Source organism: Tachyglossus aculeatus, chromosome 2 (genome assembly GCF_015852505.1).
Source record: "Tachyglossus aculeatus isolate mTacAcu1 chromosome 2, mTacAcu1.pri, whole genome shotgun sequence".
NCBI lineage: Eukaryota > Metazoa > Chordata > Mammalia > Monotremata > Tachyglossidae > Tachyglossus > Tachyglossus aculeatus.
Genome location: NC_052067.1, coordinates 20862858 through 20876907, shown reverse-complemented (window position 1 = coordinate 20876907; position 14050 = coordinate 20862858). Strand labels below are relative to the sequence as shown.

Here is a 14050-nt window from a genome sequence, read left to right as displayed (position 1 = left end):
TATGTCACTGTTTCGTGCCCCTATTCAGCCTTAGTGGCCCCTCAACATTCCTCCTTTCTGCCTATGTTGTTCTCAGAACCCCCTCTCCCCTGAGTCAGATGTGAACTTTGGCTTCAGTTGGACATGGTCAGTTAGGGTTCTTTTCCCTCTCCTGTTCATCCTTGCTGCTGGCAAACAGTATAATAGAGTATCCCATATTTTTTATATAGATATTACAGATGGGAAAATTACTGTAGACAGGGATGAGTCCAAAAGTCCAACAGGTAGCCAGAATTAGATCCCCCCATAGATCACAGCTTTTCTGCTGGCCTTACACGCATCACTAATTGTACTTCGTGGGACAGTAGGTGATGCTCAGCACAAAACCCATATGTAAACACTATGGTGTTTGCTTTACTGAAGAAGGATGAGGGTAACTGCTTGCTTGTCTTTAAATAACTGTTGCAGCTCTCTAACATAAGGGGTCTAAAAGGACTCTAATAGGCTATTTTGCTTCTTTACAAAACTTTCTGCCTTCTCATTGTAAAAGGATTGCTGACTATGAAGCCTACACGTGGGGTATTGATTCAGAATTATTATCTGTTCCTCCCTTTCCATGTGCTGAGCACATAGTAAATGCTTCACAAATTCCGCATGATGGCTTTCCATGGGGGAGGGTGGGGAGACATAGCACTTCAGAACATTCAGTAAGTGGTAGAGGACTGGGGCGAGGCACCACCTGAGGGATAATCCCCAAATAGCACTGTTCTAGATCATGGAGAACTTGAGGGAGAGTCTCCAAATAACACCATTTTATATAATGGGCAGCTTCTGGGGAGAATTGGTTTGCAAAACGGTGCAGAATCTGACAGGCAGGGTTATAGACTTGTGCTTTCATTCTTAAAGACAGCAACAGAGAGATCTGTAGGTGCCTCATCATCACCTAGATGTGTCAGGTTAACTGGCCGTTAGAAATTTATCTGATATCGAACAGTTGGGGCTTTCCTCAGCTGGACACCAGAATATCCTTCCTTCCAGTACCACTGTCACAACACAAATTGAAACAGAGCTTCTAGCATCCAGTGGTAGCTACACAGTCTGCTTCTGGTCTTTCATATGGTGATTTCACTCTTACCTTCAGGCCTGGAGAGAGGGTTTCTCTCTGGTTGATTTGAACAAGAGTAATAGTCACCAGCACTACCACGCTGACAAGCAGAAGCACCAAAGCAACAATGGCTGGAGTTCTGGAGAAAGTCTTGAAGCCTAAAATGAAAACATAAAGACTCAGGTAAGAGCAGACTCATTTATCCTCTCCTGCCAACCTGGAACTACCCTTGACTTTATTAAGGCATCACGTATGCAAGAGGCTACCCTAAAAGAGTGTCTTTGTTTTTCAATGGTATTTGTTAAGTATTTACTATGTGCCGGACAGTGTGCTAAGCACTGGGGTAGATACAAAATAATCGGATTGGACACAGTCCTTGTCCCATATAGGGCATATAGTCTTAATTTCCATTTTACAGTTGAGGTAATTGAGGCATAAGTGAATTGAGGTTAAGTGACTTGCCCAAGATCACATAGCAAACAACTGGCAGGGCCGGAATTAGAACCCAGGACCTCTGACTCCCAGGCTGGTGCTCTTTCCACTAGGCCATGCTGCTTCTTGGTAGGGAAGGGTGAGAGAGGGCAGAATAGCATGAGATTAGGTGGAGGGATAGAATAGGGTTTTGCTACTTCCATGGTTAAATATAGCTTATTATTTCACACTTGTTTGCCTACACCCATACACTCTCAATAACCTGAATGTTATACACTGTGCTGGGCAGTTAAGGCTGCTCAAGGTGCTGTTCTCGAAACTAAGACTTCATTACTCTTGTTAATTTATATTTAGAGATTGGAGATGCAGAAGAAAGATTGGAGATGCAAACTGCAAATATGCAGTGTGTGAAATTTTCTGATGCAAACTACAAATATGCAGTTTATGAAATTTTCTCCACTTTTTCCTTTGTATTGACTGCATTTGGTCCCTATCCCTATTATTAGAATCTCCACCATAAAAGTTTTGTAACAAACATGGAATTTCTGTTTTTGGGGTGTCAGGGGATTGTTGGGAGTTTTTTTACTGCTCTGGTTTAACAAGGTTTTTTGGGGAAAAACATTGGCTAGATATCAAGGGGGACTGCTATCACATGATCCTTCCAGGCATCTTGTTCCCATTGTTGGAGCAGAACACTGGGCAGGATGGACTACCAGTCTTTTCTGGGAATGGCATTACATAGATCAAGCTCCCATGGCACCAATCGCTAGACTGCCCGAATCTTTCCCACAGTGGGAGTTTTGGCCAACAGTTAGTACTGGAAAGAATATTTTTGTTAAAAATGGACTTTGTTACCAGGTAAAAGCAGTTGTTCAAGGAATTTATGCATTAACTAATTAAATTTGTAGGGACTTTTCAGGCATATCAAATTTGTTCAAATTCTTTGGCAAAGAAACCAGATTTTTTTTTCAAGTGACTTTTGTATACATGGTAGGTGCTCTGGAATTTGAAGTTCATTCATTCATTCAATTGTACTTATTGAGTGTTTACTATGTGCAGAACACTGTACTAAGTGCTTGAGAAGTACAAATTTGCAACCTATAGAGACGGTTCCTATCCAACAATGGGCTCACAGTCTAGAATGGGGAGACAGACAACAAAACAAGTAGGTGTCAATACCATCAGAATAAATAGAATTATAGTGATATACACATCATTAATAAAATATAGTAAATTTGTACAAATAAAATAGAGTAATAAATATGTACAAATATATACAAGTGCTTTGGGGAGGGGAAGGGGGTAGGGCAGGGGGCGATGGGGAGGGGAGGAGGAGGAGAGGAAAAAGGGGGGGTTAGTCTGGGAAGGCCTCCTGGAGGAGGTGAGCTCTCAGTAGGGTTTTGAAAGGAGGAAGAGAGCTAGTTTGGCAGATGTGTGGAGGGAGGGCATTCCAGGCCAGAGGAAGGATGTGGGCCAGGGGTTGATGGCAGGACAGGCAAGAGACACAGTGAAGAGGTTAGTGGCAGAGGAGCAGAATGTGTGGGCTGGGCTGTAGAAGGAGAAAAGGGAGGTGAGGTAGGAGGGGCGAGGTGATGGAGAGCCTTGAAGCTGAGAGTGAGGAGTTTTTGCTTGTTTGAAGGTTGACAGGCAACAACTGGAGATTTTTGAGGAAGGGAGTGACATGCTCAGAGCATTTCTGTATAAAGATAATCCGGGCAGCAGACTGAGGTGTAGACTGAAGCGGGGACAGGCAGGAGGATGGGAGATCAGAAAGGAGGCTGATGCAGTAATCCAGTAGGGATAGGGATAAGAGATTGAACCAGCAAGGTAGCGGTTTGGGTGGAGAGGAAAGGGCGGCTCTTGGCGATGTTGTGAAGATGAGAGAAGCAGCGTGGCTCAGTGGAAAGAGCATGGGCTTTGGAGTCAGAGGTCATGGGTTCAAATCCCGGCTCCGCCAATTGTCAGCTGTTGACTTTGGACAAGTCATTTCACTTCTCTGTGCCTCAGTTCCCTCATCTGTAAAATGGGGATGAAGACTGTGAGCCCACCGTGGGACAGCCTTATCACTTTGTAACCTCCCCAGCACTTAGAACAGTACTTGGCACATAGTAAGCACTTAATAAATGCCATTAAAGAAAGGAGACAGGCAGGTTTTCGTGACAGATTGGATGTGTGGGGTGAACGAGAGAGCGGAGTCGAGGATGACACCAAGGTTGTGGGCTTGTGAGACGGGAAGGATGGTAGTGCCGTCTACCATAATGGTAAAGTTAGGGAGAGGACAGGGTTTGGGAGGGAAGATAAGGAGCTCAGTCTTGGACATGTTGAGTTTTAGACGGCAGGCAAAAATCCAGATGGAGATGTCCTGAAGGCAGGAGGAGATACGAGCCTGGAGGGAGGGAGAACAGGAGTGGAGATGTAGATTTGGGTGTCATCAGCATAGAGATGATCACTGAAGCTGTGGGAGCAAATGAGTTCACCAAGGAACTCATACAGATAAAGAACAGAAGGGGACCAAGAACTAACCCTTGAGGAACCCCTACAGTAAGGGGATGGGAGGGGGAGGAAGAGCCCGCGAAGGAGACTGAGAATAAATGGCCAGAGAAATAACAGCAGAACCAGGAGAGGACGGAGTCTGTGAAGCCAAATTTGGATAGCGTGTTGAGGAGAAGGGGGTGGTCCATAGTGTCGAAGGCAGCTGAAAGGTCAAGGAGGATTAGGATAGAGTAGGAGCCATTGGATTTGGCAAGAAGGAGGTCATTGGTGACCTTTGAGAGGGCAGTTTTGGTGAAGTTTATGGGACGGAAGCCAGACTTGAGGGGGTCTAGGACAAAGTTGGAGTTGACCCTCTGTCTGCAAAATGATTGCAGGGATTCTTTAGTCGTGCAGCCTTTTAATGCCTTGACATACTACTGTACAGTTTGAAGGTTGCAAACTTGTTTCAACATCTGAAAGCTGGAAACAAACTCAGCCAGTAGGTATTTATCAGTTGACGAGGTACAATTGTAAGAGGATGTGCAATTTATGGTGCATGTCATTTCATGCCAACTTGACAATACTTGTTATTTTCAGAGGACTCACCAATGACTTATTCCAGGATATCCTCCCTCCACACTCAACCTTAGCCAGAACTTTATTAGACTAGTGAGTTTTGGGGACTGAAGATTGAGATGGAAAAATAGGATTACAAAAATGATTGACTATTTGGATAATAGACCCTGTGAGGAAAAGATTAAATGTTAAAGGCTGGGGGAAAGGAGCAGTTGGAGGGAGAAAGCTATTCCTGTTTCTCCCGAGACCCAGACAAGAGGGAATGGACTTGGACTGTAGCAGGAGGGATTTAAGTCAGACTTTAGGAAGAACTTCCCATTGGTAAGAGTTGTGAGACTCTCCTTCCCAAGAGAGAGTACAAAGTCTCCAGTTTTGGGGTTTTATTTTAAGAAAGCGACTATCTGTCTAAGCTGGTTTGAATATAGTCTTCCTCAGAGGTATAGGGATGAACTAGACTATCCTGTCATGTCTCTGATTTTCCTGTTGAGACCCCCTGTTCTTGATTTTTTTCCTGGAGTCTTAGTGACAGTGCCAAATTAAATCATTGACTCTGAAGTCACTTTTTCTTTCCTCTTTTCCCAGCCTCTAATTCCAGATTATACCAAGCTACCCACCCCTTCCCTCTCTGGCTCTTCTAAACTTCCATCCCTGACCCTCCCAAATTCCATGAACCTCCCTGGGACCTCACCAGACTTCTGTTCTTCTCCATAGACTGGGAGCCCAGCCCAGCATATGCAAAGTGTTCAGTGTCAGTGTATCCTCTGTCTGGGTTAGGAAATCCCAATACGCTGATGGGGAAGCAGACATTCAGGGTTTCAGCTCTAGAACCAGGCAGCTCCGAAGGTCAAGGAACATCTGAGAGCCCTCTGTTTCCCGTCCTGATTAGTGTTGCAACCTAAGAGCTTACACTGACCCTTGCAAAAGTACTGAAACCCTTCTACTAAATAAAAAGCTTAAACAAATGTCAAGCTCGTCCTGAATTGGAGAAATATTTCTACGCAGTGACTAGGGGAGTTATTTATTACGAATTTCCCCAAACTAAGGGCACAAAGCTGGAGGAATCTCACAGCTTAAACCTTGTTTTCTAATAGGAGCTGGAAACCCTCCTTCGATTGGCCTGTGGGGAAGAATCACAGGATCCTAAGATTGAGAAGGTCCCAAGAGCTCTCTTCCACTTCCAGTCAGGACTATATTTCAGCCCAGTGGAATGGCTAGGATGTTTTTGTTTGTTTGGATGGAATGGTCCAAGCACAAAGACCTCCAGCACAAAGGTTCTTCCAAAACAAATTTCACTTGTAGTGAACTGTCTTTCCAGCTACCCTGCCTCTATCATCTGGCTACCACTAACTTTGAAACATAACTGGTGAAAAGGCACCCAGAAAGCAGCATTCACACTCTATATGGTAATCTTTTAACTAGAGGGTAGGCTGCAAGTTAGCTTTGCCAGTAAGATCCTAGACTGTTACCCCAATCAGGCTGGGTAAGAACGCCTGACCCAGCAAGAAACTGGCTTTCTGCTCATCAGCATTCTCCCACACTCATCCTGAAGGCTGTCTGGGACTCCCTAGCAAACCCCTTGCCTGCTACTGGCAGATAGCACTGTAGCTGACTCAGGATGGAACACTGTGAGTGTGAAGGAGAAGGTGAGCTTGCTGCCAAACTGGAAATAAAGGAGTTTTCCTTAGCACTTGTTTCTTTTGGGGGCGAACTGTCAAGAAAAGCTTCTCCTTTGGATGAAACGTAGTAAGTTGCTCAGTTTGAATGAAGCTATTTTAAATCTCGAAGACTTTATGGGTTATCAGAACTTCCCCCATCTAAAGACAGAACCAGGGATGTAGTCTCCCTTTATTCCACAAACTCCAAGAAGATTCTTCATAAGTAGCAATCAAGAGATTGCCCTCATGTCAATGACAACAAATTTGGAGAAGGAATAATTTTGTGCCCATGAATGTGGGCTCTGGTTTTAAACCAGTTTGTCTGGGCTTTGGTTTCAAACCAGTTTGTCCTGTCATCCCGAGGGGAGATTTTCAGTAAAAATGGCTAACTGAAAGCCCCCTAGAACATCTCCAGCAGGGACTGCTTTGAAAAGTTTCTCCCAACAGCAAACACTCTTCCCTCTCACAGCTAAGAAGCCCTGTATATTTTTTTTCCTGCCTCAACTTTCCTTTCCACTGTTTCCATGGTAGGTACCCTATCAAACAAATCAAACCAAACATACATTACCTGAAACGAATGTTAACCACGTCAGAAAACATCACTGGAGCCGAGCACAATAGGCCAAGCCCCATGCACTTGAAAGAACGCCTTAATTTGCATTGTGATTGGAGTTAGCCAGATATTTTAATTACATGGTACTCACTTGAATAGTGCAGAAACTTAGGAGTCTTCTCTGTCACTGAAACCTCATGACAAATGACAAAAAAAACACCCAAGACCATGCCCAATTCTGTACTGCACAGCATCGAGCTCAGTGTTAGCTCCTGATAAATTATTATAAATAACATAATGTGTACCATATATAGCCCTGACTTTAATTAATCATCAAAATGATAACAATAATAACCCATCCTGGTGGTTTTAGGCATAGATCCAGCAACAATATTCAGAATCGGGAGTACACCCAGAAAATGGCTAAATTAAGTTAAACCAACAATACCCTAAAGTTGCTGTCCTGTCCAGCCAAGTTTCAGGCTCTAGTAAATAATACAGATTGGGCTGCTGTACAGTTTACATGAGCTGCATATTCAAGGAAAACAACCCATGTTTCCCCTGACATCCTGGGATTTCAGTGTAAAGTATCACTTTCCCCTAAGGAGTGCAGGAAAACCATGTTCTACCCAAGTTTAAAGTTCACTAAGATTGTTAACGTTCACATAAGTTCCTACTTTAGGCTCAAGTTGGGTGGTTGGGAGTCACTTAACCCAGTCATGTATGCAATCTGCCCAATACTAACCTGCTTGTTCACAGGGCTGGCGGGAAAGTATGGTAAACATCTTCTTTTTTCAAGCTAAATGAGGAAAAATTATATTGTGACCATTTTGTATTTTCATAGCACCTGATTCCAAGGATTTCTAAGTATTTTATGTACATTGTAAAAAAATTACCCTCCCCAGGCTATAAAATTTAGAATTAATCATTGGTATTTATTGAGCACTTACTGTGTGCGGAGTACTGTACTAAGTGCTTGGGAGAGTAAAAATAATAATTGTGGTATTTGTTAAGCAGTTACTATGTGCCAGGCATTGTACTAAGCGCTGGGATAGACATAAGCAAATCGGGTTGGACACAGTCCCTATCCCACATGGGGCTCAAAGTCTTAATCCCCATTTCACAAATGAGGTGACTGAGGAACAGAAAAGTGAAGTGACTTGCCCAAGGTCACAGAGCAGACAAGTGACAAAATCGGGATTAGAACCCAGGCTCTTCTTACTCCCATTCCCATGCTCTACCCACTGGGCCACTGGCCACTGAGTACAGTGTACTAGAGATGGTGATTAATTAATTTTGACACCTGTCTAAATGTTTTGTCCTGTCTGTCTCCCCCTTCTAGAATGTGAGCCCATTGTTGGGTAGGGACCGTCTCTATATGTTGCTGACCTGTACTTCCCAAGCGTTTAGTACAGTGCTCTGCACACAGTAAGCGCTCAAAACGATTGAATGAATGAATGAATAATTAATGATGGTATTTGTTATGCACTTACTATGTCCCAAGCACTGTTCTAAGTGCTGGGGTAGATACAAGATAATCAGGTTGTCCCACCTGGGGCTCCCAGTCTCAATTCCCATGTTATAGATGAGATAACTGAGGCACAGAGAAGGGAAGTGACTTGCCCAAAGTCACATAGCAGAGAAGTGAGCCTGTTGTTGGGTAGGGATTGTCTCTTTGTTGCCGAATTGTACTTTTCAAGTGCTTAGTACAGTGCCCTGCACACAGTAAGTGCACAATAAATGACTGAATGAATGAATGAATGTGGATTAGAACCTGCATCCTTTGACTCCCAAGCCCATGCTTTTTCCACTGAACCACGCTCCTTCTCACATTCCCTGCCCACTAGGAGTTGACAGCCTAGAGGAGAGTTTACCATTAAGCTTAGTCTATAGGGGGAAAATAGGATCATTTTAAGACCTCCCACCCCCCACTGCATCACTGAATTACACTCAAATAATAAAATACATTAAAGTAGTTCAATTGCTCTAATTTAGAGATTGTTTAAAGAATTGACCCTTTGGGATGAAGGCAGAGGGTGAGGAATAGCCTATCCCCCTGTCAAACTCAACTCTTTCAGACATGTTCAAAGTTCCTAGAAATTTCAAATTTTTATGGGTTCATCTGCCTCCGACCCTCCTCACCCCCACACCCCTAGGGGCCTAAGAGGTTTAATGAGGCAGGTCGGACTGCAGGAAGGTGAGGTCGCTCTGTGCAGAAGAAAGTCACACGCTGAACTAGCTCATGGGTTGGGAGGCATTCATTCAATCGTATTTATTGAGCACTTACTGTGTGCAGGGCATTGTACCAAGCGCTTGGGATGTACAATTCGACAACAGAGACAATCAATCGTATTTATTGAGCACTTACTGTGTGCAGAGCACTGTACCAAGCGCTTGGGAAATACAAGTTGGCAACATATAGAGACAGTCCCTACCCAACAGTGGGCTCTCAGTCTAGAAGGGGGAGACAGAGAACAAAACCAAACATATTAACAAAATAAAATAAATAGAATAGATATGTATAAGTTAAATAAATAAATAAATAAATAAATAAAGTAATAAATATGTACAATCCTTACCCAACAACGGGCTCACGGTCTAGAAAGAACCAAGGAGGATCTGGTCTCTGCACATCCAGCTCAGTGGAAAGAGCACGGGCTTTGGAGCCAGAGGTCATGGGTTCAAATCCCGGTTCTGCCACTATCAGCTGTGTGACATTGGGCAAGTCACTTAACTTCTCTGTGCCCCAGTTATGCCATCTGTAAAACGGGGATTAAGACCGTGAGCCTCACCTGGGGCAACCTGATCACCTTGTAACCTCCCCAGCGCTTAGAACAGTGCATCGCACATAGTAAGTGCTTAATAAATTCTATTATTATTATTATCATCACCCCTGGATCCGGACAGTGTCCGGGCTTCCCCAGCCAGGAGGACCTGCTCTCAGCACATCCCCCTATCCCTGGATCCGGAGAGTGCCCTCTCATAGCTACCCTAAGTGGGGGTCGGTGACCCTGCAGGACAGATCCTGCGAGGCCCGCAGGGAGACCCCCGACAGCAATTCCACCCCGCAGGGAGAAGGTGAATACAAGCCATGTTAGGGGTCATCCATCCTTCTACCTCCCGGCTGCTCGGCTCCCGACCCGGTGACCCCCCGCTGTTCGCCGGGTGCCTGGCCTGGCTGTCGGGGCGCCCCCAGCCTCTTACCTGGCTGTCCAGGCCGTTGTAAGGGGGAAGAAGGGGTGGCGGGCCGGAGGAGGGATGGGGAATCGGGTCGGTGGTCTCCTTCAGTGGGGGCCTCCTCCAGGCAGCGGGGGACTGGGGGGGATGGTCCTCCGGATGGGATGGGAACAGAGCCGGGGGTCTCCTCCAGGCCCGGGGGAGGGTCTCCTGGAAGAGGGTCCGGAGAGGCCAGTGGGGAGGGTGGTGCGGCCCCTGCGCAGGCTAAGACCTGCCGTCTAAGCGGGACGGAGCGGACTGCGGCGGCCGCGGGAGCCCTGCCCACCGCTTCAGACACGCCCCCCCCCCCGGCTGCACCTCATACAGTGCTCTGCACACAGTAAGCGCTAACAAATACGATTGAAAGACTGAATGCTCCCCCTGCTCCCCCCTGGCTGCTCCCCCGGCTGCTCCTCCGCCCCCTCCAACCCCGGCTGCTCCCCCGCCTCCCCCTGTGGCTGCTCGCCCCCTCCCCCGGCTGCACCTCGTACAGTGCTCTGCACACAGTAAGCGCTAACAAATACGATTGAATGACTGAATGCTCCCCCTGCTCCCCCCTGGCTGCTCCCCCGGCTGCTCCTCCGCCCCCCTCCAACCCCGGCTGCTCCCCCAGCTCCTCCTGGCTGCTCCCCGGCCCCCCTGGCTGCTCCCCCGCCTCCCCCTGTGGCTGCTCCCCACCCCCCCCCGGCTGCACCTAGTACAGTGCTCTGCACACAGTAAGCGCTAAACAAATACGATTGAATGACTGAATGCTCCCCCTGCTCCCCCCTGGCTGCTCCCCCCCCCCCAACCCCGGCTGCTCCCCCGGCTCCTCCTAGCTGCTCCCCGGCCTCCCTGGCTGCTCCCCCGGCTCCCCCTGTGGCTGCTCCCCCCCTCCCCCGGCTGCTCCTAGTACAGTACTCTGCACACAGTAAGCGCTAAATAAATATGATTGAATGAATGAATGCGCCCCCTGCTCCCTAGGTCCACCCTGGCTGCTCCCCCGGCTGCTCCCCCTGTGGCTGCTCCTCCCCCACCCCCCGGCTGCTCCCCCGGCTTCTCCTGGCTGCTCTCCCCCCTGGCTTCTCCTCCCGGCTTCCCCTGGCTGCTCCTCCGCCCCCCTCCCCCCCCCCCGGCTGCTCCCCCGGCCCCCCCGGCTGCTCCCCCGGCTCCCCCTGACTGCTCCCACGGCTTCCCCCCCGTTGCTTCCCCGGCTTCCCCCCCGGCCCGCTGCGTGCTCCCGGACCCGACTGGTGGCTGCCTTTCCCCGATGACTTCGCTGCTCCTCCCCGCAGAGCAGCTGCCGGAGGCACCGAGGATGCTGGGGGACCCGCCTTCTCCTCCTCAGCCAGCTTTTTCGGGGGGCGGGGGAAGCTGAGCCCACCGGTAGCCCACCCTGGATTCATTCATTCAGGCGTATTTACTGAGTGCTTATTGTGTATGAACAGTCATGAAAAGATTCCCCCACCTGCCCATCCCCCCCGCCTTACCTCCTTCCCCTCCCCACAGCACCTGTATATATGTTTGTACAGATTTACTACTCCATTTTATTTGTACGTATTCTATTTTATTTTGTTGATATGTTCTGTTTTGCCGTCTGTCTCCCCCTTCTAGACTGTGAGCCCGCTGTTGGGTAGGGACCGTCTCTATATGTTGCCAACTTGTACTTCCCAAGCGCTTAGTAAAGTGCTCTGCACACAGTAAGCGCTCAATAAATACGATTGAATGAATGAATGTATGGAGCACCGTATTACGCGCTCGGGAGGTTACAGCACAACAATAAACACACATTCCCTGCCCAGGACGAGTTACAGTCTAGAGGAGAAGCGGCGTGGCGTAGAGGATAGAGCACTGGCCCAGGAGTCAGAAGGTCTTGGGTAAGTCACTTCACATTTCTGGGCCTCAGTTACCTCCTCTGGAAAATGGGGATTGAGACTGTGAGCCCCACATGGGACAGGGACTGTGTCCAATCTGATTTGCTTGTTCTTACCCTAGAGCTTAGTACAGTGCTTGGCACATATTAAGTGCTTAACAAATACCATAATAATAATTATTATTATTAGAGGGATCAAGGGGATCACCCATCTCTCTGGGAGAACAGGGATGCCAATGCTACCCTTTAGTGGCAGGACCCTCAGGGGGTTGCTGGTGGTGGGGTTTCATGAGGGAACTGCTCTTCTCATGGGTAATGAGTAGGCTATACTGGTCAACTCTAACCCTCCCAACTGGTACAGTGCACATAGTAGGGGCTCAATAAATGCACTTCATTCAGTCAAATTTATTGAGCACCTACTGTGTGCGGAGCACTGTACTAAGCACTTACAATGGTGCAGGAAGAAAGGCATTATCAAATCAAGCGACGACATTTTCTGAGCTCCTATTTTGTGCAGAGGACTGGGCTAAGAGCCTGAATGACTACGATAGAGACATAACCCCTGCCCTGGAGGAGCTTGCAATTTAGCTGGAGAGCCTCGACCTTAATGTCTTCCCCCAGCCCATCTGTAGGTTTCCTTCAGGACCCAAGGGTTTCTGCTCCAATGAGTTTCATGAGAGAACAGCTTTTCTCATGGGTAAAGAGCAGACAATGTAGTCAGCTCTATTTTACTCTCCCAACTGCTTAGTATAGTGCTCTGCACACAGTAAGTACTCAATAAATACCATTGAATGAATAAATACAGTCAATTGATTGGCATAGAAAGAAAGCTACTAGGATCTTATTTAGGCCTGGACATCCCCAAATCTGGGTTCAAGCTCAAAAGGCTCTGGACAGGGAGCAGGGTCCTGGATTTCCTTCCTAGCTCATTCACTAAAGCATCAGGTGGGGCCAGTCCCTTGTGACTCAGAGGCTGGTCCTGTAAAATGGGGTTAATATATCAGCTCCCTGCAAAGTCGCTATAGATCTTAGCCTGGAAAGCATTCCTAGCTGCTTCAGAAAAGGTGACTTGAAACCCCGGGGAGTGTAATTATCATCCTACCTGGAGATGGATGGAAAGAAAAGCAGTGTGGCTTAGTGGAGAGAGCATGGGCTTGGGAATCAGATTTAGTCCTAGCTGTGCCAGATGCCTGATGTGTGACCTTGGGCAAGTCATTACTTCTCCGTGTTTCAGTTTCCTCACATGTAAAATGAGGATTAAATACCTGTTCTCCCTCCCCTTTAGATTGTGAGTCTCATGTCTGATAGGGAATGTGTCCGACCCGATTATCTTGTATCTACCAGAATGTGCAGCGTGGTCTAGGGGAAAGAGCATGGGCCTGGGTGTCAGAGGACCTGAGTTCTAATCAGAGCACCGCCTCTTGTCTCCTGTGTGACCTTGGGCAAGTCACTTAACTTCTCTTTGCCTCAGATTCCAAATCCAGCACTTAGTACAGTGCCTGGCACATAGTAAGCACTTAACAAATACTATTATTATTATTATTGTTATATCTATAAAATAGGGATTAAATCCTCCCCTCTTCGATTTAGACCGTGAGTCCCATGAGGAACACGGACTGTGTTTGACCTGATTATCTTGTATCTACTCCAGGGCCTATACAGTTCCTGGGACTAGTCCCTTAACAAGTACCATTTAAAAAAGTTTGACACATCGTAATCCCTTAACAAATACCACAATTATCATTATTACTGTTATTATTATTATTATTATTATGAGGATCCTGTCATGGTCATTGTAGCGAGACTACAAGCAGAAGGCTTGGAAAAGCTTCTGGAGTTAACTGCAGATGGCGCGTTAAAGATAAGATGTATGGCAGATGCTTCCTTGTAGCAGTGAGATCACAGGTCTAATGGTGGGTGATCAGAAATCAGAATAGCACATGGCGAAGTAAGCGTCTACTAATTTGTATACAGGTAAGAGTTCAATTAAGTTCAGAATCTAGGTTAAGTGACGGGCCCTTTCTCACCCCATGAGTCACTGGGTATGCCAGGAATAGAACCCAAGAATCCAGCTCCAACAGCTCATTACCTAGAAAGAGCTTCAAAATCTTCTCCGTGTCACTTTCGGTCCACACACATGCTCCCTTTGGTTCCTCTGGGTCCACATCTCCCTCCATCCATTGCCATCCATGTTGTTCTCAGGGCTCTCA

At 47.1% G+C, this 14050-nt stretch overlaps 1 protein-coding gene across 2 annotated transcripts in view; it reads right to left on the bottom strand.

Annotated features, from left to right (window-relative positions):
• ENTPD3 (ectonucleoside triphosphate diphosphohydrolase 3) overlaps positions 1-10197 on the bottom strand; it is a 31766-nt gene extending 21569 nt beyond the window's left edge. Inside the window, exons 1-3 of one of the 2 annotated variants that reach the window (XM_038759547.1) lie at positions 9977-10197; positions 7518-7571; positions 1115-1242 (exon numbers count right to left, since the gene is read on the bottom strand). In XM_038759547.1, the coding sequence (XP_038615475.1) occupies positions 1115-1242; positions 7518-7557 (168 nt within the window). In that variant the 5' untranslated portion in view covers positions 7558-7571; positions 9977-10197. Of the gene's footprint in view, positions 1-1114; positions 1243-7517; positions 7572-9351; positions 9444-9976 lie in introns of those variants that run through there. The other variant, XM_038759557.1, reaches the window with a different exon arrangement.
• Between the last annotated feature and the right edge of the window lie 3853 nt (positions 10198-14050).